Raw genomic sequence first — 26564 nt, 5'->3', positions numbered from 1 at the left:
ACCGACATAAAGCTGCTTCTTTCGCTCCAGCAAGGCCTTCGATGTTAATGACTGACAATCGTCCGTGGCGTGGTCCTCACTGTGGAACCAGAGGCAGGCGTCGTGCGGGTCTGTCAGTGACATCTTGGAACCGCACTCCCGACACTTCTTGAAACCCGGCCGCAGGGTAGAAGAAGACAAAGACATCAGGACATTTTCACAAACAAACGGGTTCGAAGAACCGATAGAATAACTCAGAAGAACCGAGGTGCGCCCAGATCTCTGAAGCAAACACGTTCGTGGAAAAAACAGAACTGAGGCTACGGGCATTGTGCGTCCTACTAATAACATCCGGTGACGTTGGCTCGACAGAGGCCCTCTAGGACAGCATATCGACATCATCGAAGCAGGACACAGGTGGCAAAAAAAATTCCGAAGCAGCACAGCTGTGGTGATTACCGGTCATAGATGTGGAATACGTCGGAGGAACCAATCCCTTCGAACCTGACCTTCCTTTTGCGAGAGAAGGTCCTCTCTTTGTGGAAGACGAATCGGAGGACAGATGGACATGTCTAGAAGATCTGGGTACCACGTTCTCCTGGCCCAATCTGGGGCAATTAGAATCATGGGTTTCCGGAATCTCCTCAACCTCCTGATCACTTGAGGAATGAAGGGAACTGGAGGAAATGCATACAGAAGTGAAAACTCCCAGTCCACCACAAACTCATCTCCTCGATCTCCACTCTGGGGAAATCCCCTTGAGCAATATCGTTTGCATTTCATGTTGACACTTGTTGCAAACAGATCTACCTGAGGGATTCCTCAAAGGGCGAACATCTCTTGAAGGACTTCCTGAGCTAGTTCCCACTCGTGGCAGACTATGGTCTGCCTGCTCAGAGCGTCCGCTGCCTTGTTCTTCTCTCCGGCTAGGTGAACTGCCAATAGAGCGATTCCTTCTTGAATTGCTCAGAACCAGAACTGCATTGCCTCTCTGCACAGCGGCAGTGACCCTATGCCTCCTCTTTTGTTGAGGTAGTGCATGGCCACTGTGTTGTCCGTCATTATCAGAACAGTTTTTCCCTGTACTGATGGCAGGAAAGCTTTCAGTGCTAGCATGATTGCTCTCAGCTCTAATAGGTTGATGTGTAGTCTGGACTCCGATGGCGACCAATGACCGCTGATGGTTAAGTCGTTGGCATGGGCTCCCCACCCCATGAGTGAGACGTCCGTGACTACTGTCATCTCCGGCCATGGTTGCCAAAACGGTTCTCCTTCCAAGATGTTCTCCCGACAGGCCTACCACTGAAGGTCCCGTGCTACTCTGTTCGGGATTTGTATGAGCTCTGACATTCTTCCTGAGAATTGCGCCCACTGGAGAGATCTCATTCTCAGGGGAGCCTCTGGCACTAGAAAAATGCAGGATGCCATGAGGCCGAGCAACCTCAAAAAGTCGAAGGCCGGTAGACGCTGGGCATTTTGAAACCTGGTGACCATCTGAAGAATATCTTGAGCCCTCACCTCTGGTGGCAAAGCTTTTCCCAGGGATGTGTCCAGGACTGCTCCAATGAACTGGAGTCACCTGTGACTTCTTTAAACTGAAGGAGAAGCCTAGCTTGTGGAGGAAGTGGCGAACATAATCTAGATGGACCTGAGCTTGTTCTGGGGACACTGCTCTGATCAACCAGTCGTCCAGGTAGGGGAAGATATGAATCCCTTCCCTCCGTAGACTTGCTTCCACGACCACCATTAACTTGGTGAAGACCCTCAGGGCGGAGGTCATCCCAAATGGCAGAACCCAAAATTGATAGTGAGAACTGCCAATGGCGAACCTCAGGTACTTCCTGTGCTTGTGATGAATTGGCACATGAAAGTAAGCATCGTGAATGTCCAGAGATACCAACCAGTCCTGAAACTGGAGGGCCTGAAGGATCTAAGAAAGGGTTACCATCTTAAACTTGTCCTTCCTGAGGAATTTGTTCAATTCTCGCAAGTCCAAGATGGGTCTCAATCCTCTGTCCTTTTTTGGTATTAGGAAGTAAGGGAAGTACCAACCCTTGTTCCTCTCCGCTACAGGCACCGGTTCTATGGCACCTTTCTCTAGCAGGTCTAAAATCTCCTGCATAAGGAGCGGGTCTGGAAGAGTTGCTTCCCGGTGGATGACTGAGGAGTGTGTAGGAAGGGCAGGCAGTAACCCTTGCCAATTGTCTCCAATGTCCAAGCATCTGACGTAATAGCCTGCCATTCTGTCAGATGTTGAGTTAACCTGCCCCCTGCTGGTGTTGTGTGTAGAGTCCTCAGAGGGGTTTAGGAGCGGCTGACGCAGATGCAGAGGGCAAAGCAGTACCTGCTGATGCAGTCTTGGTACCTTTGACCCATCCACCACAGGTGAATCGTCTCTGGGCCCTTTGAGCTGGCTGCCCTCTGCCTTTTCCGAATGCGGAGTAAAAACAAAAAGGCTTCCCCCTCCAGGACGTACCTGTGGGGCAGTTTGGAGTTTGACAAATTGCAGCCCCTAGGGCTGCCGCCTTAGAATTTGCAATTTCTCCAAACTGTCATCAGCCTTCTTGCCAAATAGAGAGGTGCCGTCAAAGGGCACATTCACTAGTCTTGCTTGCACATCAGGAGCAAAACCAGATTTCCGCAACCACGCAAATCTGCGGATTGTGGTGCACGCCGCCATGGCTCTGTAGATGCTGTCAGCCGAGTCGAGACCTGTTTGGAGGGACTCGCACATCGCATCCTTCCCATCCTTGATGATATTTAAGAGTGCGTCTCGTTCCTCCCCTTCTGGGAGACGATCAGCCGCTGATGAAGCGCACTCCCAAAGGGTGTGGCTGAATCTCGCTAGCGGGCAAGTGACGTTAACAAACTTAAGTGCCTTGCTGCATGCCGCGAAGATCTTTTTGGACATGGCATCACATTTTTTGTCAACTGTCTTGTGGTATAGTGGGGTATGCCGATTTACTGCTTGACGAAATCGCAGCCTTCACTACCAAGCTCTCTGGGGTTGGATGCTTACTCAAGTACAGAGGATCTGAGGCTGACGTTCTGTACTTCACAGAGAGCTTTTTGTTTACTGCAGGGATAACCTCTGGCGTTTCCCAATTTGTAGCTATTTTCTTCTGTATTGCTGCATGGAAAGGAACTATAGGGTCTTCTTGAGGCCCTTTATCTAAGATGTCAGTTAAATGATCTTGTTGGAAAGAGGGTGCAGGTGTTGACCACCCCATAAATTCCATAATTCTCACCATAAGAGATCTGTAAGACATTTCTGCATGTTCTCCAGGTTCTGGTCTGCCGAAGTCAGCCTCTGGAGAATTATCTATGCCACTGGCATCTTGTAGAAACCCCTGAAGATGTCTTGATCTGACTTCCTCGGATATTAACTCCTCTGGAATAGGAACTCTTGTAGTCTGTAAGCCAAACGGCCTTTCATTGTCAGAGTCTTCTCCTTCATAGAAAGAGGACAAAGTTCTGAAGTAGTCAGAGCGTGGGTAAGGGGTAACACCCAATTCAAGCGATGAGGGAGCCAGATTGGTCGACACTGCTTGGAATAGGGTAGTAGTCGTCGATATAGACGTCATAGGTCGACAAAGCTACAAACTGCGTCGATATACTGGAGTATGACATTGATGTCGTCGATGGGGCCGAGGCCCCTTTCGACGCCTTCGAAGGATCCTTCGATGGCCGCGGGTATCAATGGTGCATGAAGATTTGATGGGCTCTCCTTCGGGGTCGATGACGGCATCAATGACATTGTCTTATGTGTCGAAGGCACCTTCGACGCCGATGACGCAGACTTATGCAAAGAGCATTTGTCTCTACTCAAGGGTTCATGACGCTTGAGGGTTTTTATTTGCAGAGGTCGACAACTCACAGCGTTTTTCTTTTTCAGGTCTTTCACCTGGGTTATCACCTCTAGGCATCTCCGAGGGGCACAAGGCCACGTTCTCAAAGACCCTTAGCATTTTTTTGCAAATTTCCTCCCACTTAGCTGGAGAGCTGTGTTTAGTGGGGAAGGTGACCCTTTCTGGTGAGTTAGAAGATGAAGAGGAAGGTGATCTACGATGCCTCTTCTTGGTATGTCTCGATCTGGATGAGTGGTGAGAACCACCTCGAGAGGGAATGTTTTCTCTGATGGCGAGGAGACAAATGTCTCGACTTGGCCGAGGACACTTTTGAAGTAGTAGAGGATTTAACGGTCTTGCCTTTCTCCAGCTTCCCCTTACGCTCCCTCACAGACATACACTCCTCACACTGAGCCCAGGCACCACAGACAAATCCTGTGAGGATCGGTTAACATCTTTTTTCCACAATCCCAGCATTTTTTGAAGCCGGATAGTGGCTTTGATGAAGTGGACGAAGATGCCATAGTATATTTGAAGATTACTTCAAGGAAATCGACGATTAAGAATTACTGAGGAACCGAGCATTGTGTCTCTGAGGCTTACGAAGCACAGAAAAACGGAACTGAGCAATGGACGCTGCGCAAGACTATACCTATGGTGACATCGGCGCCGATACGGAGGCCTTCGAGGGACACCAACTCGAGGGACGTCGACACGCATCGCCCTCTACTGTGAACATTTATTCCGAGGTCAGCAAGCTGGAAGTGGATTTATCAAAGATAAGGAATACATGGGAGGACACAATCCATTCGAAAGACAGTTTGTAAGTGAAAGTGAAACCGTTTTTTCTTTTACCAAGGATTCCGGTCTGACGACAGGGAATATTCATGAGTATGTGAATCCATGCCAGACCCCATGCTGGAGAACCTTGCCCTTTCCGATCAAGGCCTGTGAAATCTCTGCAGATGGAAACAGAAGGCCGTGAAGAATAGCCAGCGTGCGTTGCAGCAGATGTCTACGGTACGCGAGACCCTCCTCCACGGATAACCAAGGAAGGGCGGTGGTCTCGGTGGTAACAATCTTGACTCAGAGGATAACGAAAGGCATGCGGTTCATCAAAGCCGGTGAGTGGAAGGGAGAATCGATAAGAAACCGAACTGTGTTGAATGACAAGTAGCTAACGGCTAATTTGAACTTTGTTGACATACATTACTTACCGTAAAAGCATTCCTGATGGTTGTATCTGCTTAGATTCACATGCTGTGCACATGCGCCGAGGTCCCTCTGAGTGTCTTTTTTCTGCCAAGAGGGAGCCTTGTGACTATCGTGAGTGAGTACAGAAAAGAGAGAAAGTGGTAAAACGTCTATGTTCCTTCCATCCGAGCGGGGAGGAAGGGTGGGCGCATGTGAATCTAAGCAGATACAACCATCAGAAATGCTTTTACGGTAATAAATGCAGGTCTTCTGATGTTTGTTAATCTGCTTAGAATCATATGCTGTGCATAGATTAGCGAGTAGTACCCGGAGTTGGAGGTGGGTTGTGAGAAGGAACAGTAGTGAAAAGATTTCTTAGTACTGTCTGTCCCACCTGAGAATCAGACCTAGAATGAATGTCTAAGCAATAGTGTTTTGTAAAGGTGTGAACAGAACTCCAGGTTGCCGCTTTGCAAATGGACTCAAGGGGAACATTTGCAATGAATGCTATGGACGCCCCAGTGCCTCCAGTGGAATGTGTTCTAGGCTTGAAGGGCAGTTCTCTCTTATCAAGAGTGTAGCAGAGTGTAATGCATTTGACAATCCACCTAGAGATAGTGGATTTGAAGACTGTCTCCTTCTCTTCCTGCCGCCACCGAAACAAAAAACTGATTAGTCTTTCCAAGGGGTCGAGTTCTTTCCATGTAGAACATGACAGCTCGGCGTACATCTAGTGTGTGCAGGGTTCTTTCTCCCAGGCTTGAAGGATTTTGAAAACGTTGGTAGTTCTATTGACTGGTTCACATGGAACTTTGAAATGAATTTAGATGCAAATCTAGGGTGAGTGCGCAGGACTACCTTGTCTTTGTGAACTGCTACGAAGGGATCTAGGATCGAGAGCGCATACCCTCCTGATGGAGGTAATAGCTATTAAAAAAGCAGTCTTAAGGGTGCGGTCTTTAAGACTTGCCTTGTGCGTAGGCTCGAATGGAGCCCCCATAAGCCTAGTCAACACCTCGTTTAGGTCCCATCCGGGAGCGGGTTAGAAATGGGAGGGTGAATTCTTTTCACTCCCTCCATGAAATCTTTAATAATTGGTATATTCCACCATGACACTTTCTGTGTGATGTAGTGTAGGCTGAAAGTGCAGCTAGGTGTACCTTTATGGAGTTGAAGACCAGGCCTGAGTCAAGTAAATGAGTTAGGTATAACACAATGTGTGTGGGAGAGTAGTTAATCGGGTTAATGCTCTGAGTTGCACCAGATGACAAACTGTTTCCATTTACTGGAATAGCAGTATCTGGTGTTCGGCTTTCTTGCTTCCCCGAGAATGACCATACATCTCTGAGGGAGTTGCAGGTGTCCAAACTCTATGACCTCAGGAGCCAGGCCGCTAAATTCAATGTCTGCGGGCATGGGTGAAGCGTCTCCCCTCTGACTTGCGATAACATGTTGTACAGGCAAGGCAGTTTGACTGGAGGCGATAGGGACATCTCCATCAGATGAGCGAACCAGGGTTGGCGGGCCCACATGGGGGCCACCAGTATCATTGTGACTGGTTTCTGGTGCATCTTGTGCACAATCTTGTTGAGAAGTGGAGTGGGGGAAGGGGTAAGTGGGGGGGGGTAAGCGTGGACAAATGACCCTGAACATGTTATCCAGAGTCCGTTCCCCTTGGAATGGTTCTGGGGGTACCTGAAGGCGTAATCTTGGCATTGAGCATTCTCCAGAGTTGCAAACAGATCTATCTCTGGGAAACCCCATTCTGCGAAAACGTTGGAGACGATGTTGTTGTGTAATCGCCATTCGTACTCCCTGGGCAACGGAAAGTCTCTGCCGAGTATATCTGCCAGAAGATCGAGTTCCTCTGGAACATGTTGTGATAACAGGAATATGTTGCGTTTGAGAGCCCACTTCCAAATGTTCTGGGACAGTTTGGACAGCCCTGGAGAATGAGTGCCCCCTTGTTTGTTCGGATAGTACATGGCCATGGTGCTGTCTGTGAGGATCAGGATCACCTTCCCCTGCAGTTGTGTCTGGAAAGCTTTTAGTGTTTTGGACACTGCCAACAGTTCCACCAGGTTTATTTGGGTGGATGCTATGTCTGACTACCAAACTCTGTGCACTGTTGGTTGAAGCAGGTGAGCTCCCCACCCTGTAAGAGACGAGTCTGTGGTTAGAGTGGCTTCCACTGCGGGGGTGGTAAAGGATTTCCCCTTCAAGAGGTTCTCCCTCGACCACCACTGCAACGAGAGAACGAGGGTCGGCGAGACTACCACTAGATTGTCCCACTGTCTGCTGGCCTGACACCACTGGCTGTTGAGCGACTCTTGCATTGGGCGCATGCGCAGGGGTGCGTGAGGAACCAAGTAGATACATGACGCCATCATTCCTAGCAGTCGCATAGTCTTGCATACAGTCACCTCTCGACTGGCTACATACTGAGGGATCTGAAACAACATGTTTTGGACCCTCTCCTCGGAGGGGAAGACGAGGCCGTCCTTTGTTCAAATTGGAGCCCCTAGGAACTGTTTGACCTGACTGGGGTCTAGGCTGATTTCTTCTCGTTGATAGAGAATCCCAGACTGAAGAAAAGATCTGTCGTCTTTTGGGTATTTGACAGACATGTTTTGTAAGAGTCCCCTGTTATGAGCCAGTCGTCGAGGTAAGGATAGACAGGGATGGATTGCCTGCGCAGATGTGCTGCTGCCACTGCTAGTACTTTTGTAAATACCCTTGGTGCAGATGCTATGCTGAAGGGTAGTACTTTGAACTGATAATGCTTGGCCTGTATCATAGATATGAGGTATTTTCTGTGCACTGGCAACATTGAAATATTCAAGTATGCATCTTTCATGTCCAGTGTTGCCATGAAATCCCCCTGTGTTAGCAGTGGGATTACTTCCTGCAGTGTGACCATGCAGAACTTTTGTGGCTTTACAAACTTGTTCGCTGGGTGCAGATCTAGAACAGTGCGCATGGTTGGATACTTTTTGGGTACAAGGAACTACACTGAATAAATACCTTCTTTTACCAGTGCCAGAGGTACGATTTCTATGGCTCCTTTCTCCTGTAGTGTTTCTACTTCCTGCAGAAGAATGCAAAGATGGTCTAGTGTCAGTCTTGCTTGTGGTGGTCTGAATGTTGGGGACCAGTTGAACTCTATACAGTACCTGTGTGCCACAGTCTTTAGCACCCACTGGTCTGTACTGATCTCCTCCCGTGCCTGAAGAAACGATGTTAGCCGGCTGTCGAACGGGGAGGAATGGGAGGGGACCCGAATCTTCGGGTCATTTTGAACCTGAGGCTGGGGAGCCTCTGGGGGTAGAGATCCGGCTTCTTCCTTTGCCACAGTGTTGACCCCTTTGGGCATACAGGGTGGTGTATCCACTATTTCCCAATTGTTTCCCGATGAGTATTGTTGTTGAGGGAAGCGTTGGCCACGAAAAAGCCGTTTGGACCCAGATCCTCTTCTTGTAGAGGGTCTTTGTGTAATCTGGTTGAGTGTTTTTAAGGTGTCATGCTCCTTTTCTGCGGCTTCGAGGGCCTCATCTACCACCTTCCCAAATAGGTTGGATTCTTGCACAGGTTTATTAGTGACGCTTGCGTCTCTGGGTTAAATCCATAGCCAAGCATGTCATCTTAGGCGTGTCCCCTGAGCCAGGGATCGACCAGCCGTTTCTGCGGAATCCAAAGTATTCTTAAGAATGCTCTGGTTCACCAGTCTGCCTTCAGAGATAGTGGTGAGGAGACGAGTACGTAGGGCACGACCAGGGAGTCTGGGGTGGAATGACCTCCGATATAAAGAGGGTCAGATGGAGAAGGGCGAAAGAGTTTTTCTATTCGCGGGTTGACACCACTTGTGAGAGCAGGTGTCGATAAGGATGACGCCAAATGTTTCTTAATTGAATTGAGGAGGGGACTGGCCTGGCTGGCCGGTGGTTTCTCCTTAAGGATGTCCTGCACAAAGTCAGCTTTGGGGACCGCCTCATTCGTAGCAATCTTAAAATGATCAGCTGCTTTACGTAACATTACGTTAAAAGTCAATTGGTCATCCACTGGCGATGGTTGTTTCCTAGTGGGAGTGGACTGGGGAGAGTCCAGGGACAGGATATTAGGGTCTTGATGATCCGGGGATTGCCATGGTTGGGGGTCACCCACATCTGGGCTTTCTTCCCAGCCGTCTATGGGCTCATGCATGTCCTCCGGGTTGAATTCCTCATCCTGGGTATCAGCATGAATGTCATCCTCTGTTAGGTCGTAATTGTATATATCCTCTTCTAAAGAGGGGTCAAAAAGTCTTGGAAACTTAGCTTTGGGGTCCACAGGGCTCTCATCCCTTGGCGTGGATTGTTCTGAATGGGAAACAAACCTGTCCAGCCTTTCCATGCAGTTCTCAAACTTTTCTCTAGTCCAAACCAAGGACCTAGAATGGTCTAGAGGTGGAAAAATGTCTTGATCGTGTTCATCAGTCGAAAAGCGTCGAGATTTTCGTCTTATAGTCGAGAAGTCCTTTGCCCTCAGAGAACTCCTCCTGGGGCACCATCAGAGGTGGGATGTCTCTGTGCTTCTCCCTCGACTTATAGGTGGGTTCCGTTAACCCCCCCTTAGGCCATCCTTGCACCTAGATGGATCTTTGGGCCTTTCCGTGGGCTTCGGCGCATCCCCAGCCTGCCGCTTCTGAGAATTGGCGGCGACAATCCTGGCTAAACTGCCGGCGACGTCCTCCGCATTGGGGAGGCTTGTAGCTTCAGCTTGTGAGGGGGTCCTCTTCGCTGGTGTTGGGGACTTGTCCTCCACGGTTGCCTTTTTTCGACGATGCTGGGGCCTGGTCTTCTGCGACCGCCTTCTTAGGTGGAACCGGTACCCTATCGTCGCCGGACGCCTTCTTGTGGTGCGTCTCGGCGGACCCTGATATATTGGGGGTAGCACCCTTTGTTTTTGATGGCCCGGTCGCTAGGCGCAATTGCGGCTGCGGGGAGGGCTACAGATCCTGACGGTCGGCGGGTGCTGCCGGAGCTTATGGTGTACTCATTGGCGCTGAAGTCTTCTTCGACCTGGCCGAAGATTGACTTGTGGTTGTGTGCTTTGTGCTGTGTACATGTTCGTCTTTGTCGCCGGGGTGCGACTTCCCCATAGCAGTGCCTAAGCCGTGACTAGCAGGGCCGGGGACAGACGATGCGGAACGCAAGCGTTCTGTCAAAAAGTCAACATCTGGTTCAGAGGTATGATCGTCACTCTCGCAGTCGTCACATTCGGTGGCTGCAGAAGAGGGAGAAAATTCGGCCTTCGACATACCGTAGGCTGCCCACCGCTTGACTCTACGCTCCTTTAATGTCTTAGGACGGAGGAGCTTACAAGCCGTGCATCCTTCCTCCTTGTGATCGAGTGGCAAGCACCAGTTACACCGTCTGTGCCTATCTCTCCAAGGGAATTTTCTCCTACAATTAAGGAAAAACCTAAATGGAGTCAGCTCCATAGCTGAGGATGGGTAGAGTAAGGAAAGGGAAAGGCATTCTCAATTTGTATAGAAATGTCCACCGTGGCCCCACTCTCCCTACTGTATAGGCCGGCTGAAGGCCCGGCCACGTGGTCGGCAGCGCCCACTGGATCATTGTCCGTCGAGTTCTTGAAGGTCTTCGGCAGAGGTCTGTAACAGCTGCCGAAATAAGGGACGGATAGGGTGATATGGATATTTTATATAATTATTCGACCAAAGGTCGATGGGACAATAAGCAAAAACTTTGACGAGCTCTGCATCAAGGCGACCAGTATCCTGGGTGGAGAAAAAAAAAATCTGAGGGACCTGCACGAGCGAGGGATTTTGGGTACACTACACCTCACGTACGGATAGTGTTAGAGGCACGTCTCCTTTCGATTCAAAATGGTCATACAGGGGTCTTGTAAAATCCACTGTACCGTTGAAAGTCTTTAACTGACAGATGATAGTGAAACGAAAGGGAAATTAATCCCGCTTGGTGAAGTGAACAAATTAACTGTGTATCGTAAAGGTTGTCAAAAGTGCACTCGGACAAGGGATGCTAACGAGAAGGGGCAGAGTCTAAAGCCCCATAGTGAACTGTTTCGTAAAGGTTAGCAAAGAGTGAACGCGCCCTCTGTTTTGAACACACGTCACCTTTGCTGAGACAACTGCACTGGTTCCTTGTTGCGCCTCGGATCATGTTCAAGTCCATGTGTATTGTGCATCGGGCCTATTACGGGACTGGAGCAGAGTATCTGCAAACCAAATTTGTGCACTATCTCCTTACTCGTGCTCTTCGCTCCCAGTCAGCCCTCCTGGTAGCTGTCCCTCGGTTTAGGCTGGCCCGATCTGGGGGGCGTGCCTTTTCTGTGGTGGCCGCCAAAGCTTGGAACGATCTTCCCCCTTGCTGTGCGGAGGACTGTCGAACATCTTGTCTTCCGGCGGAAATTGAAAACCATATTACTTTTAAAAGCTTATCTCTATTGAAACCTCCTTTATGCCTTCAGCGCCATGATGCCTCTGGGCGTACGTGCGCTCAGCAAGTTCCGATAACATAACATAACAGGGATGCTAACGAAAAGGGGCGAAGCCAGAAGTCCCAATCAACAATGTGTTCACAGAAGGGAACCCTACTGAGGGATGTCCGCGGTGAACTGTTTTGAAAAGGTGGCCAGAGTGAACCCAGCAGAGGGAGGCCGACATACATGGGTGAATCCTGTGGTATGGTTTAAAAAGACATTAAGATTTGTGAAAACAAGAAGTATTGCAAGATAAGGAGAAGTGAACTATCCTTGTCATTTGGGGATCCAAGCCCGGCCAAGAGAGATCCAGGCGTCGTCACCCAAAATTCACTGAGAAAGGAACTGTTTTGATTTGTTGGAAACGATTTGTGAGGGGTCTGCGCCCACAAGAGGGGGACACAGGGGTGAACCCATCACCCAAAGTATTTCACAGAATAGAACTTTGTGTTTGTTGAGAATATCAGGCCTCGAAGGCAAGAAACTTTAATCAAAAAGAGACCCAACCATCAAAGACATGATCGCCGATACAGAACGGTTGGCTGGTACTGGAAAGGCTCGAGCGTGTGCTATGCTTCAGAAGTCCACCTTTTCCCGTGCTCAAAACGTGTGGAAGGGAGAACCCTGGTATTTGCAAACACTTCTTTCTTTATTTGAAACGCTATCCCACACTTCTTCTGTATTTAGCGTAAGGATTGACAAAAAGGTTTTTCTTAGCATAGGTCCTTTTATTTTGACAACGCCACTAGGACTGCCTTATTTTCATTTGATGGTCGACGCTTGCTCCCATCTTAGATTTAGCTTTGGCGTATTTCCACCCTGCATTTAGAGTTTAATAAACACCCTTGAACTGTGATCACTTGTGTGTGCCTTTACTGTTGCAACCATAAATTCCTTACAACATCAAAGGGGTGGTCAGGCACCGTTGCTTAGGTGTGTTTTATATATACATATCTCTCTCTCTCTCTCTCTCTCTCTCTCTCTCTCTCTCTCTCTCTCGGAGTTATGGATTCACAGTACTCCAACTCCTTCCACAGATGGCTACTACATCCAACCAGAACAATAACTGCATTTGCCTAGTGAAGGTGAAGAGACACAAATGGAGCAAATCTTGCCCAATGAGTGGAAGACTAGGCAGCAGGGACATTGTTCCTAGTAAGAGCTAATGACAAATCAGGGTTGTATGTGTTTTATTTCTCCCCCAGTCTACATTTATTCTATCCCTTTTTTCTGTGCTGCTTTGAAAATAGCGACCCCCGTTTGTACTTTATTTGGTGGTTCGGGAACCCTTTTTCCAGCTCACCTCCATTGCTACTGTGGGGAGAACCCTGAAAACAAAATCCTGGGCTTGCCTGCTTCGGCCACACGATATTCCCTCATGGGTGGATGTGAACCCCGCAAAAGGCCCTCTCCCCAATGCACCTACTCCAAGTTTCCTGGCACCACCCACTCTCCTTCCTCTACTGCATCTGGGGTGATTCCACATAGTACCTCTATCGCTGCCCCTTGCTGGGTCAACAACACTTCCTCCAGGATTTGTGACTGTTCGCTTCCATTCAATGCCACATACAGCCTGTGGCAGAAATCACTGCTTTTGAGCATTTGTGCTGGCTGGCTGGCTATTGGTCAGTGGCCATTTGCTAAACGCTTTGTGGTGAAAGGAGGCACTCCTCAAAAACATGGAATTGCAGAAGGGGCAGGGCAGCTGTATACAAATGCCCATTGAGCAGTGCCCTATAGATAGCCTCAAGGAGTTTGCGCACCATAGATACCGAGTGAGGCTTTTTTCAGAACTCCCGTGCCACCTTAATTATATACAGGGTGAGAGGGATGCCCAAACTCTTGTCTAGAACGGAGGACTTGGGTAAATATTCCCGTCTTAGAGACAATATTGCATATTTCAAAGCTATATATGTCACACCTTTTAGGGTCTTTCTTGGCCCTGAAGAGTTTTTTCCTCACTCAGGGCCTACTGACACCCCAAAGCTAGATAAGCGTGAACCATCCTGCAAAGTGAGGGAATTGTGCCTCCATAGGGTGGGATGAACAGATCAACAGGGCTAAGTGGGTTTGATAACGGTTGGGCTGAAACTGGATCCAGAAATAGTACACAACTCCCTGAAGCAGCTTGGGCCTAACAGGGGGAAATGGGTTGCCAGGACACTGTGTGGTCATATCGTTAAACATGCCTTTAAGAAAATACTCAATGGTTATGGAGGTAATTAACCTATTCAATGCCAAAGTCTATTGATATTAACTAGTGGTGGCTGGATGGGTGCAATAGGCATATTCTTGCATGCTCCTGCAATGTGACATGGTTGGTAAAGAGCCTTGTGCCTGGGCAAATGAACATGAAACAGTCCCCCAAAGTGACCTTGCATATGCAGTACCAGGGATGAGCTGGTTCAACACCCTAGCCTAAGGACGAATCAGAGCGCACCCGTCCGGAGAAGTTCACGAGCACCACAACCTTTGACAGATGTGCATAAACAGCTGTATGTACACCACAATATTCACCTTCTGTGGCACAAAGTTCTTAAAAAGAGGGGGCACACAGATTCAAAGAAATCTGAATACCTGGAGAGTTTACTGTTGCAATGTCAGTGGGAAAGGTAAATCGAAGGAAACAAACCGGAGATGTTGGGGCCTAAAGTACTAGAGGGAAAATAGGCATGCATCAGCTTAAACAAACTGTGCTAGTTAGCTGTGTCTTTTAAAGCCTAAAATGCACAGCACGACAGAGGAAAACTATGAGCAGGAGTTGGTAGAGGTCACAAACAGTTACAAAACCAATTTGGAACAGGTCGACTGTGAGGATGATTCAAGCAGAAGAAAATAACCTCCAGTCTCCAGCGCAAAGAGAAAAATCAATGCAAAGGGAAACTGGTGGGAGAGGAAGGCCCCCAGGGCTTATGCGCACCCAGCGCCATGGTCATTGATTGAGGTGCTTTTAGCTTTTAGGCTTGTGACTACCACAGTAAACTGCTTCAGTCTTTGCAATTGTGTGTACGTCCCACAGGTTCTGAGGGGTGTGGGGGTGGGCAAAGGACATTTCAGCAGACAATGTAAAAGCTGCAACAGTGGTTAATGGCATATTTCAGCTTCATATTTAGTAGTTCAAAGACATTTCAGATACAAAAAAATATCAAAAAGGAGGGTGGAATGATGGAGGTGTGGCCCCCCAGATCATGGAATACATCATCTGCCCTTCTGTAGTGATGCAGACAACAGAGTTGCAAATGATGCTGCTAGAACCCATGAATTCCCTTTGATATCCCAAGATGCTTCACAATTGTCCAAATCTCCACATCAATCTCAGTTTTGCTAGATCCAGTTTAAATAATGCAAACATTCAAGCATTTCCCCTATTACTCCATTATCAATGTTCCTACCTGGTACAAGGAAAGGGTTGGATGTTTTTGCGTTTTGAGCAGAGCTTTTGGAGATGAGTGAATCCAAATCTACAAGGGCTGCATTTGGACCCAGGAATGATTCTGGCGTCTTCCGCGTGGGTTTGGAGACCTCGGATAGTGATCCGCTCATTGCAGCCATATCAAAGGCATCTGGGCTTCTTGTGCCTAGTGACCGGGACATAGGTACTTCACCTGCCAAAAGATCCAGTTCACCTAGAGCAAAGGCATTGGAGTAGAGAAAATGAGAAACAGATTTTCCAATCTTCATCCTCAGTACAAAAAAACCCCAAAACACCCTAGAAAATGCATTACCACCACTCATTGTATTCATGATAACCATTGCCTTTAATTCATCACCCCGGTCAATAGTCTTCATTCTCGCTTAGAGCAATATACATATATATCATACAATAAGTAAGGCTAAAAAAATCCCCATTTATGCACCCTCCTTATAAATTAGTGAGACACACTAATTTAATTTGGACCTGCTGCTAGATTCTATATAATGCCATATGAAGGGTTATATAATCTGTGCTTATACAGTTGTCAAAAATATCCAGTTTTGATAACATATTCATATACTAACCCATATGAACATTCCCCAGCGCCTTACATTCAGTCATGTCATGCCATGCCCATTTGTTTCCAACATAAGTGCAATTCAAACATTCTGTTCTTCTGTGGAATACCTAATTGTGGGCCAAATGTTGCTTGGGCAGGTAACTGGTTTAATCTCATAAGTAAGAAATCTTCACAGCGTACTACGGACTTACCATCAAATATTTATGTATTCACGTAACAATGAGTTACTCAAACATGATCTTGTGAGGATTTTAGGCCTGCTAAATGTTCATAATTCATCTTACAATCCCAAAGCCCCATATTCTTTTCAAACAATTGTTTCTGTTGGAGAAACTCCATATCCCAATCAGGGATCCAGACAATGTCTTGGAACAGCTCTTTGTTTACTTTTGAAACTCACTTAGCTTTACCTTGTCATCTTCCTTCATTACCTTGCCCGTATGATTCAACAGAGGGCATACATTTTCATAGCTTTTATATATATTATCCCCCGCCTCAAAGTGCCTACCCCACTAAGGAAGTTATCCCTAGCTCCAACCTAATCACTTCCATAAGGCCCAACATTTGTTTAAAAAATGTACTCTCTAGCACCGTCAGAAAGCAGTGATTATTGCTATTAGCCATACAGAACCATAGCAACAAAACATTTTTATAAGCCAATTAGCAGAAGTACCCGTTTTCTGGACGGGTTCTGTATCCAGACCAACACAGATCCTGTAGGTGATGGTTCAGATTTGCTTATCACGCTTTGTACCCTGAAGTAAACTGCACTGAGAATGGACGCGTGTGGCTGCCCGACATCCCCCAGAGCAGACATTGGGGGAAGGTGATTGTTGATGCGCTGCTGCATACTAGGACACTCTGTGCTCTCTCCCCAGATGTCGCCTCACCCTGGCGTGGAGCAGTTCATTGCGGTGCAAATATCTCGGAAACCATGCATCCTAGGACGTGGACCTCGAGTTTTGGTCCTTGTGTCGGAACTGGTCCTTTTACGACCACATTGATGTTTCACCGATTCCAGGCAACCGTTTCATGTGTGAAGGTGCTGAAATCCAGGGAAAGGGGTGGGGTGTCCAAATGCCATGTAGCTTGTAGTGGCTGGAGTGTCCTAAAAGGTAACTACGCAAAATGTGGTGCAGTGTTAGGCAGGATTGTGTGCAGTATCCTTTGGAAGACTACAGTAACCTTGACCTCCTGGCAATAGGAACCCAACCTTTGGTATAAGTCTGTACTACATAGGTTGGTAGTGTAGTGTGGCTGAGAAGCCAGCCTTATCTCAAGAGGGGTCAATGTGAGCAGTAGGGTTGTAACACAGAATTTTGCAGTGACAGTTATTCAAATAAACACTTACACTCAAGGTTTCCTGATTAAACAATTATTAATTTATTTAACAGTCGGATATATAAGCCTTCATCAGAAGGGAGCAAAACATGTAACACTTCAAAATATACTTCAAAACACTCAGTTTCTCTAATAAGATGATACCCATTGGGGATTGCACGCAGACACTTCCTACACCCTAAGGTGACTTAAATAGCTAGGACACTGTGGACATTGATTTATCACTGGTACATTTAGAGCAGTACTGAGTTTGGTGTAAAGGTTAGATTGGGGAATAAGTTTAACAAATAATTCATAAACTGGTAAGTACTTTTTGAACCCTCCAATGCAAAGTAAATTTAACCCTTTCCTGTGGGAAAGGCAAAGGTACAGAATCAATCAGAGGTAAGAAGAGTCTCTCAGGGAGCCAGGACAGCCAATGTTAGATGAGCAAAGACTAAGGGAGCTGAAGGTCTTCTTTGCAGGCAAGTAAAAGTCTTGCACAATGTTTTTAGAAAAGTTTGTAGAAATAAAATCACTTGAAGGGCCACAAGCTGTGAGGCTTGTGAGGGGCAAAGCTGCAAGCAACTCTGCAAGGGCAACCAAGACAAGTCTCAACCGAGAACAAGTAAGACTACACCACAAGAGGAAAGTCCTCTTAACTTTACAGTACCTTTAGTTAGAAGAAATTGTTCCAGCTGGCTTCTGTTCCTGTACAGCTCTGCAGATCCTGGTGTTCCTGGGCCTCAGTCGTGGTGACAAGAGGGAGGACGTCTGGGGACTCCTGCACTGCAATGGGAAGGTCAGCGGCAGAAATGGGCAAACTTCAATTCAGCTGCACTTCACGGTTTCAGCTCCTCGCGTCTACAGCAAATAGCAACACTGCGGTTCTCGGATAACACTTCCGACTTTCCCCGGATCTGGGGTCCAGCACTCAGTTGAGGTGGCTCAGGCTTGGTCAGTCCTGCTTCAGGGAAGTCCGCGGGATCTTCCTGGCGCTTGGGTCTGACTTAGAAGCGATGCACTCGATCTGGTGTCCCTCTCCATGGCACTTCGGTTCCAGCAGCAGCAGAAGTACAGGCAGCTCCGAAAGGATGTCCAAACAAGTTCACGTTGGGGTTGATTGGTCCCACCAACCCAAGGGGAGAAGTTGTCCTTGCAGGGCTTCTCTAGTCAAAACAAACTTGGAGCTTGAGCACAGCAGCAGGGCTTCACCGGGCAAACCAACGCTCCAGGCGTTGAAGCAGGCGTCTCTTCCAAGTTCTTCTTTGGATTCCTTCGTCCAGTGGTCGACTCTGCCTTTCAAGCCAAAAAGCCTCGCCTTTTATGCAGGTTTCTCCCATTCATTCCAGCCTAGCTGTCAACCACACAGCAGGGTGGCTGTCCTCCAAGGACAGCGGGCCCACCAATCACCTTTGGGTGCATTCCTGTAACCAAGGGGATTAAGCACAGGGAGTTTCGGGCACTTGCCTCACGTCCTGCCCCTGCCAGACATACTGGAGCCAGAGGCGGCCCTCACTTGTGAATCCCACCAAAGAAAAAAAGGAACAAAGGGACCAAACCTGGTTTGGCGCGCAGAGTAAATCTCAAGAAGGACCTTTCCAATAAGAAATGGCGAAAAAGAAAACCGGAGACATTTTGACAAAATGGGCACCCATGGGTGCCTTATTGCAGCTGCGAACGCAGCCGGCGGTACAAACACAATGGTAGTTAAAAAGTAAACCATTGCCACCAGCCATTCATTGTAGAAAGGGTAACACAAAAATGTTACATGAGAAACTAGACAAAGGGGATACTAAGTAACCCCTCCATCACCCTATTATAAGATAGTGTGTGCTCGGTCTAGAAAGTTACACAATGTAAGAAAAGTCAATTTCACTTCACTGCTCTTGGAAACAGTAGTTTGACCAAGAGAAGGTATTTAAACCTTTGGGAAACCTAAGAGACTTCCCTGTGCCACAGCACTGAAGGTGCTGTGTGTCACAGTGTAAAGATGATGCCTATGGAGTTTGTCAGACTCCAAAGTCAAAAGAGAAACAGAGTATAAATCACAGAAAAATAAATGACGGAGTGGGAAAAAGGTCTCACTCTCTCCAGGTTAGAATTTAAAAAGTCCTAAAGTCCAGAAAAGGAGCTGGGGGTCTCTAAGGGAGAAGGGAATTAGCATATTTTTGAGAATTCTACCTAACATGCAGATTGGTGAAACAATGTGGAACTGTATGAGTAACTATGCTTGTCAAGCCACAAACCCACAAATCCTGCCACAGACAAATGTTGACTTTTATATAACTCCTTTCATGCTATAACCTGAAGTTCCATCAGAATTATTTTTTATCAATATGGTAAGACCCATCGCTTTTTTGATTTTGACAGCAGTTTGTCCTTATTTTTAGATACAATGACGGGTATCCCTAAATAATTATAGGTGTTCACCGGCTCAAATATACCTTCTGCCAAATTCATCTAACAGCGCATAAATTGCTTTTTCCAAAATACTGACATTTGGGGTATTTTCCGTATTAAGGACCAAACTATTTTCCTTTGCATAATTAGATAATTCCCCCGGGGATCTTTGAATCCCCATATACGTACGATCAACTAATACACTTTCATCAGCATATGAAAAGCCAGGTAACATACTTGGACAGCTTTTGGGGGGAAATGTATCTCTATTCTGTCCTGCAGGTATGCTAAGTAAACATTAAAGAGGAGGATTGCCAGCACACAACCCCATTTAATTCGCTTATTAGTAGGGATACCAGCTGGGCAGGCGCCCATGCTGCTCAACTTCACCTCTACATAAGAGTCCATTTAGCCATAATTACTGTATCATACAAAATTGGAAGTAGGGAAATTGGATACATAGCAATGATCTAGTTAGCATTTTTATAGAATTGGAAAATGGCCTAATGTTTGGTTCAGAAGTATTTTAATGAAGTTTAATTGTGGAGTGATAAACAAAACGTTTCTCGGTTGAAAATTAATACTGGATTATTTTAGGACTATTTATGGTATTATACATTTTATTTATATGCCATTTGTTGAAAAGTATGTTTTTTGTATATTATAACTGATGTGAATAAAGCATTTGTCATGCATTTTTTCCCAGAATGCAATCACTATTACCAAGCTGTAATGACCGACGAAAGATCCCAAAGCATACAAAAATAGAACAACTGGCTGTGTTTGCGCTAAACCTAGGCATCTATCTCTTAGCTCATTAAAAAAAAATGAAATCGAGATCGGCTTAAATATTGCCATTCCGACCACGTGGGATCTTTGTGAGACAATGGCAGCCTCCATATTGGTCTCAATAGTTTAGGCAGTATAGGTCCCTCGACTCTCCCTCGTGTGGAGGCAGCTTTGGGCCTCCTCTAGTCTTCGCTGGGGTTGATCGCCACAGATTCTGCACAAGTTGGGTCAAACTGATTTACCTCCACTAAAGATCTTATCCACTGCAGGTGCCTTCCTCTGAACAGCCTTCCTGTCCCTCTCCGTCTTGAGCCGGATCACCTTAAGTTAAGGAAACTCCTCAAGACCTTCCTCTTCTTTCTCCCTCTCCCCTGATAATATCCTTTCTCTTCTCTCCTGCCTCCCTCCTCCTTCTCTTCCCTAACTCTGTTCAGTTTCTTTCTGACTGGTCGCCTGGTTCACCTCCAGAGCCTTACAGGTCCCAGGCTCCCCAGCCAGTCTTGCACTTGCCTCTGCACTATGTTCAGCATTACTGCACTGTCAGCTTACACTCCAGGAGAGGGGTAAACTCTCTGCACTGAACCCAGGGCCCTGCAAACTTGTTTTCCTCCTGCCCCCTTCCTCGCACTTCTGTTTATACACTTGCATGACCTGACTGTACGAGGACTAAGTAAGTTTGTTTGTTTAGTTTAGTTTCTTTATTTGTACTGCGCACCAAACCCTGAGGTAACTGGGTGCCCCAAGGCTTATATATAGATGCTTACATACAGAGTTGCTAACATACAGATAAAAGTACAGTTTAGACAGTAAGTAGAAATCATATACATGCAATTCATACAACAGGAAGAGAAGGAGGTTAAGTGCAGGTCAAACAAGGTTGCAAAGGGTCGTAAATTGTCCTGCCACGCGGCCCCTCCCCATCTCTTTTCTAGGTCTCCCCTCCCTAGCTTTGTCACGCCCGGAAACACTTCATGCACTTGCACTAGGAGAAATGCTGTCGGGCCTAGTACGCTAGTTATTTGTTAGATCATTCAGAAACTTCAAGGTCTAAGAATGACTACTGTATTCCCTTGCTCCCCTCCTGCCTTTAAGCACTTTGAAGCACTCCACTTGTGTATAAGCACTGTCTAAATAAACAATTACAAAGCAGGTGTCCATTTAACTCTGCTCCAATTAATTCCTAAGGAACACTGAACCGCCTCTGGAACTTTAAGGCTGACTAAAGTTGAATCTGGGGTATGTGTGTGCGCCTGGACATTTACCCCAGGATCCCTCAGTGGTTCAGTCAGCTCTCGGTCAAGGATTATAGTTCTGGTACTTGCCATGGAGTTTAAATACATTTTTAAAGGCAGGTTCTGCATTTCTGTAATGGAGCTGTTATTTTAACATCGTGACTAACCTTAATAGCATTGTCACGTTTGTTTTTCCTGAAATGGATGAACAAGCTAACTGTTGCTAAAGTGTTATAATAATCCTTGAAGCCCCTTTGTTTTAAAATGCCTACCCCCTAAGGCTTTCTTTCATTATCGTGCGTGCACATGCATTAATTTTATTATTATGTCTTAGGGCAGTGGCATTCAAAATGTATGCTGAGCCCCCACTTCAGTAAAAATAGTGTCATCGAGCACCCCACTTGAGCAAAAATATTGTTGCCGCCTCCCCTCCCCAACCGCTGAGAACCCCCACACCCCCTGATGCCATGTCTGCTTATAGTTTCTAATAAAAGCATACTCTCTTTATGAAGAGCCTCCCCCCCACAGTGGGACAACCCCATTGTTTGTAGACTACCGCCTTTGGGTGAACATTACTGTTCTACGACTTAAGGAATTTTAGCATATTTGTTCTGCCTGGTATAATTGTGTTTTTTCCCCTTTTCCCTCATTCCCTACAATAGGTGTTAGACGGCTACTATCCAGATTAGGGTCTTCCGCTTAAACTAGAATTGAGTTGTGTCTTTAGGATACTGTACAAAATTGAGCAAGCCCATAGGGAGATTACTTGCTTGCACGGTTTTATGGTTCCTTGGTTTTCCCAAGCCCCCGTTTTATGTTGGGTAGTTACTTATGATAGTGGCCCCACATATAGACATGGGTTTAGTAGAGTCATGCCAGAGACATAACTGTTTTTATAACATGCTTGCTATCTTTTAATACGGTCTATTATTCCCCAAGTACTTATTTGAACAGAAATAGTTCTGTTTGACTTCAAATATATACTTTTCAGTATATCAGTGCGATATTTTCTTGGGAGAAGTGTGTAAACTAACCTTACCTTTGTGCCAGCGTACTATCTACCCATGAGAGTCAAGGTGTTTCGCTCTGACCACATTATCTCTACTTTAAGAGACGTTTGCTTCCCATTATCATGTGCGTTAGCCTCCCATCCCATTACTGGCAAAAGGGCGTTATATAATTATATACAGCAAATTTATTTTACATTAGGGTTAGAGGTTGTAGTGTCCTGAGAGGGTGGTACAAATAATGCCTTAAGATATGGTTACCTGGAGCCCACGAGTCCCATGGTGGCAAACGTTGCAATGGGATTAAAGGTACAGGAATCACTTTTAGAACAGACCTTGCCATTGTAAGATCAGTGGAGACTGGCGCATTATAAAAGCTGAGTAACTTAAAGGCCCACCGTCATATATTTTCATATATTTCCATAGGCCTGAGCTCAGGCTCCTTTATCGTTGCAAAATTGTCCCTTGTTTCTAACTAGCCTGATTTACATGTATAGGGCGGGCAAGGGGGGGGGGTTGAGCAGATGCTTCCGCTATGCCCTCCGACTCTCAGCACAACGTGTGCTGCTTTTGCAGAGCTTTTTTCATATTTCAGTACCTGAAACCCAATTTTGGTGAATTCAAGTCGATTTTTCACTGACTGCCCTCATACGGACCGAGACGCTGACACTCACACTGTGGATGCACGCGCCCGGAACCAGTACAGGACATTCCCATACCAGGATGGTGGTTCCATAACATTTGAGGATCCAGCACCGTGCGTCCTGCGACGGGTGGCTGTTCTCCGGTTCCCTGCTTTTAGGTAAGGATTAAAATACTCATCCGAGATTTTAATATACTTATGCGCATTAGGTTGTGCACTTTAACATCAATACTGTCTATTGGTTGAGGGACGATCGTCGCGCAGGCTGCCGAGCCTGCTGCGGCTTCTTGAGGAAAGCTGCCATTGCAGGATTACTTAAGCTACTAAAAAGTAGTGACTAGAAATGGTTTTTCCACTCCCCTGGGGGGCCGGTCACTGAATTAGAAGGCACTATTGTCCTTATTACAAATTTCATTGTGCCATGCACATACACGTTAGTTTTGTGTACCCACCATGGGGTACGGTGATTCAATAGTTTTCAGCCTGGGACCTGCCGATACAGTAAAGCAGGTGCAGGAATTGAATTATGATTCAGTACATGGCCAGAACACTGCCATTAACTCTCTTTGGACACATTAGTGAATAGCCACACACGTTATGGGCTGTCTGGAAGGTGTGGTTTGGCCCCCATTGGCTGTTAATATTCTGTATTCTTTTACCTTTTAGAGACTCCGGTTTCCCACCACCTGTTTCGTATCTGCAACCTGCTGCAGTGTACGACTGCACTCCAGCATGGTCTGTTCTTCCTGACTAGTTAAGCTTGTGGATTGGAAGGTTGGTCACATTTTTCTTTGCTTTAAGGCATTTAGTTGAACTTCCACTCTTAGCCCTTAGTAATTATTTCTTTAATAATTTCTTAGGTACCCACATTTTGAATATTTTGAACAAATGGAACCAATAGCAATCCTAGCCCTGAGGATGGATGTTTTGTAAATCCGAAATGCGTTGGCAACAGATTAAACCTGATGGTTCTACTTGGGATCATTCATTTGTATCAACAGGGCCTTCTTCATATGGCTTTGTGTCGATGTTGTAAACACAAGTCGTTACATTTTGCTTTGTAACATACATGGAACATTGTTTTATTGAAATCATTTGCAATTTGTGTTGAAACAAGTTGTGTTTTTTTTGCTTGTTGCTTGCCAAGAAGATAATAATGTGGTATACTAATATGCCTTGTTACACATCTTAAATATTTGATATATCTGGAACATGCCAGAATTGAACACTGCTTTTTTGTTACATACATTAAAAATAGTTTGTTTTTACACTAATTCTTTCAGTTTGGTGAAACTGAGTTGACAAATATACGTTGTATGTTTTACCATATATTATTGAAAAAAATGTTTACTCTCTTTTGGAGAGTTGGTAATACAATATCCCTCTGTGTACTGAATTTGATTGAATATATGACGTTGCTGGGTCAGAGACCAAGGTAGTTTGATGATGGCATATGGTCAGTGGTGTAGGCAGGATTTCCTGCTAGTGTGGGCCTGTGCATTGTTAGGTAAGAATTTATCTGCTTGTTATTAGATAACCCACTTTTTGGTACTGTCTGTACTATACAAGTTGGTCGTGTGACTGAGCAGCCAGGCCTATCTCAAGAGGGGTAAATGTGAGCTGTAGAGCTGTAGCAATGAAAATCGTAAATACAAGTAACCAAGTAACACTTCAACTCAAGGTTTCTGTTAGAATTAGTTATTTATTTAATTAACATGCATTTTTAAGTAAGCGTTCTTTAAAATGGCATTTCAAGTGACAATGTAAATATACTTTAAAATTACTTTTCAGAATCAGAACTAGTTAGTGGATAATCTTACTTCTTACACAATTCCTACACCCTGAGGTGACTTCAATCACAAGGACAGTAATGATATTTATAGATCACACTAGTTATACTTTGCAGATTCTGAGGTTTCAGAAAGGAAAATTCTAAGGAAGGAAAAGGTTAAACAGGTTCTCAATACATGTGAGGACACTTAAATCTTCCACTGTAATCTAGACAAGCCTTTCCCAGCAGTAACAGTCTAAAACAAGTTATTACCTATGAGGGACAAACAATATCAAAGTCCATGGGCTAGAAGAGTCTGCAAGGAGCCAGGACAGCCAAAGTCAATTTGAAACAGTCTATGTAGCTGAGGCACTTCTTAGATAAATGTCTTGCACAGAGTTAGAGTTTGTTAGAAAATCACTTGTAGGGTCACAAGCTGTTAAGCCTGTTGAAAGAGAGTTGGAATCAAAATTCCCAACTGAGAAAAGCACAGCTAAAAGACAATGAGGCAAGTACCCCAAGTCTAAAGAGTACCTCTGGTGTGACAAGATTGGCCCAGCTGGATTCTGTCCTACTACAGCAGTGCAGACCCTGTGTTCCTGAGCCTCAATCGTGGGGACAAAAGGGAGGACGTCTGGAGGGCTCCTGCGGCAGTATTTGTGAGGTCATTGGCAGCTACATGCTCTTTCCACTTCAGAGGCACTTTGCGGTTTCAGCGCTTCGTAAACAGCACTGTTGCGGATCTCAGATACCAGTTGGGCTTCCTTCACTCCTTGGGTCCTGCACTCTGGTGAGGGGACTAACTCTGGTCGTCCTGCTTCTGGAGCGTCCTTAGGAGACTACAGGAGCTTCTAGCCAGATTTCAGATGTTGGACTAGACTACGGATTTCTCGACCCCTAGCACTCGGTTCTTGCAGCAGCGAAAAAGAACAGCCAGTCGGGGAGGATGGTCCAGTGGATTTCGTTTCGGGGTTAGTTGGTCCTACTAACCCAAGGGGAGAAGTCGCTCCTTCCGGAGCTTTTCTGTCGAATTTAAAAAGGAGTTTTAGCACAGCAGCAGGGCTTCACCGAGTAATTCAAAGGTTCAGGAGGAAAGAGCAGGCTTTGTTCACGGTTTGTTCTTTGGCTATTTCTTCCAGTGGTCGACTCTGCATCTAGTCCCAAAACCCTCGCATTTTAAGCAGGTTTCTCCCATTATGCTTCAATCACACAGCAGGGTGGTTGTATTCAGGCATTCCTAGAGACAAAGGACAGGGGAGTTTCGGGAACCTCCCTCACATCCTGCCTTTCCAAACACACTGGAGCCAGAGGCGGGCTTCAGGGTTGAAGCCCGCCAAAGGCAAAATGAACAAAGGGCTCAAACCTGGATCAATTCATAAGAGTAAAACCCAAGAAAGACCCAAGCAGAAAATGGCGAAAAAAGGAGACCAGGGCCATTTTGACTAAATGGTCACCCATAGGTGCTGTACTGCAGCTGAGAGTTCAGCCTGCGGTAGTAAAGCACAATGGTAGGAAAATTAAACCACTGCCACCAGCCATTTAAAGTAATGAGGGTAACATAAAAATATTACATGAGAATGTAGGATAAGGGGCTGCTAGGTAACTCCCCAGCACTCCTCATAATATGGTGTGTGCTGGACCAGCAAGAGAAAAGATAAGTAAAGCCAATTTCACTTTACTATTCTTGGGAACAGTAGTTCACACAGGAAAAGGTATTTAAACCTTATGAAAAATCTAAAGGATTGCTCTGTGACACTGCACTGAAGGTGCTGTGTGTCACCATCCAAAAAGTAGATGCCTATGGAGTTTGGCAAACTCCAAAAACAATGGAAACACATTATCCAAATCAGGTCAAAACACACGAGGGAGAAAAAGGACTCAC

The 26564-nt window shown here is 46.1% G+C and overlaps 1 protein-coding gene across 8 annotated transcripts in view; it reads right to left on the bottom strand.

Annotated features, from left to right (window-relative positions):
• EPN1 (epsin 1) overlaps positions 1-26564 on the bottom strand; it is an 835995-nt gene that overhangs the window by 62079 nt on the left and 747352 nt on the right. For all 8 annotated transcript variants that reach the window (XM_069606952.1, XM_069606915.1, XM_069606959.1 and 5 more), the window contains one exon: positions 14915-15148. In XM_069606952.1, coding sequence (XP_069463053.1) covers positions 14915-15148 — 234 coding nt within the window. The remainder of the gene's footprint in view (positions 1-14914; positions 15149-26564) is intronic.

The sequence above is a fragment of the Ambystoma mexicanum genome, chromosome 1p, assembly GCF_040938575.1.
Source record: "Ambystoma mexicanum isolate Mex_15411 chromosome 1p, UKY_AmexF1_1, whole genome shotgun sequence".
NCBI lineage: Eukaryota > Metazoa > Chordata > Amphibia > Caudata > Ambystomatidae > Ambystoma > Ambystoma mexicanum.
This window is presented reverse-complemented; position numbering and strand designations above follow the sequence as displayed.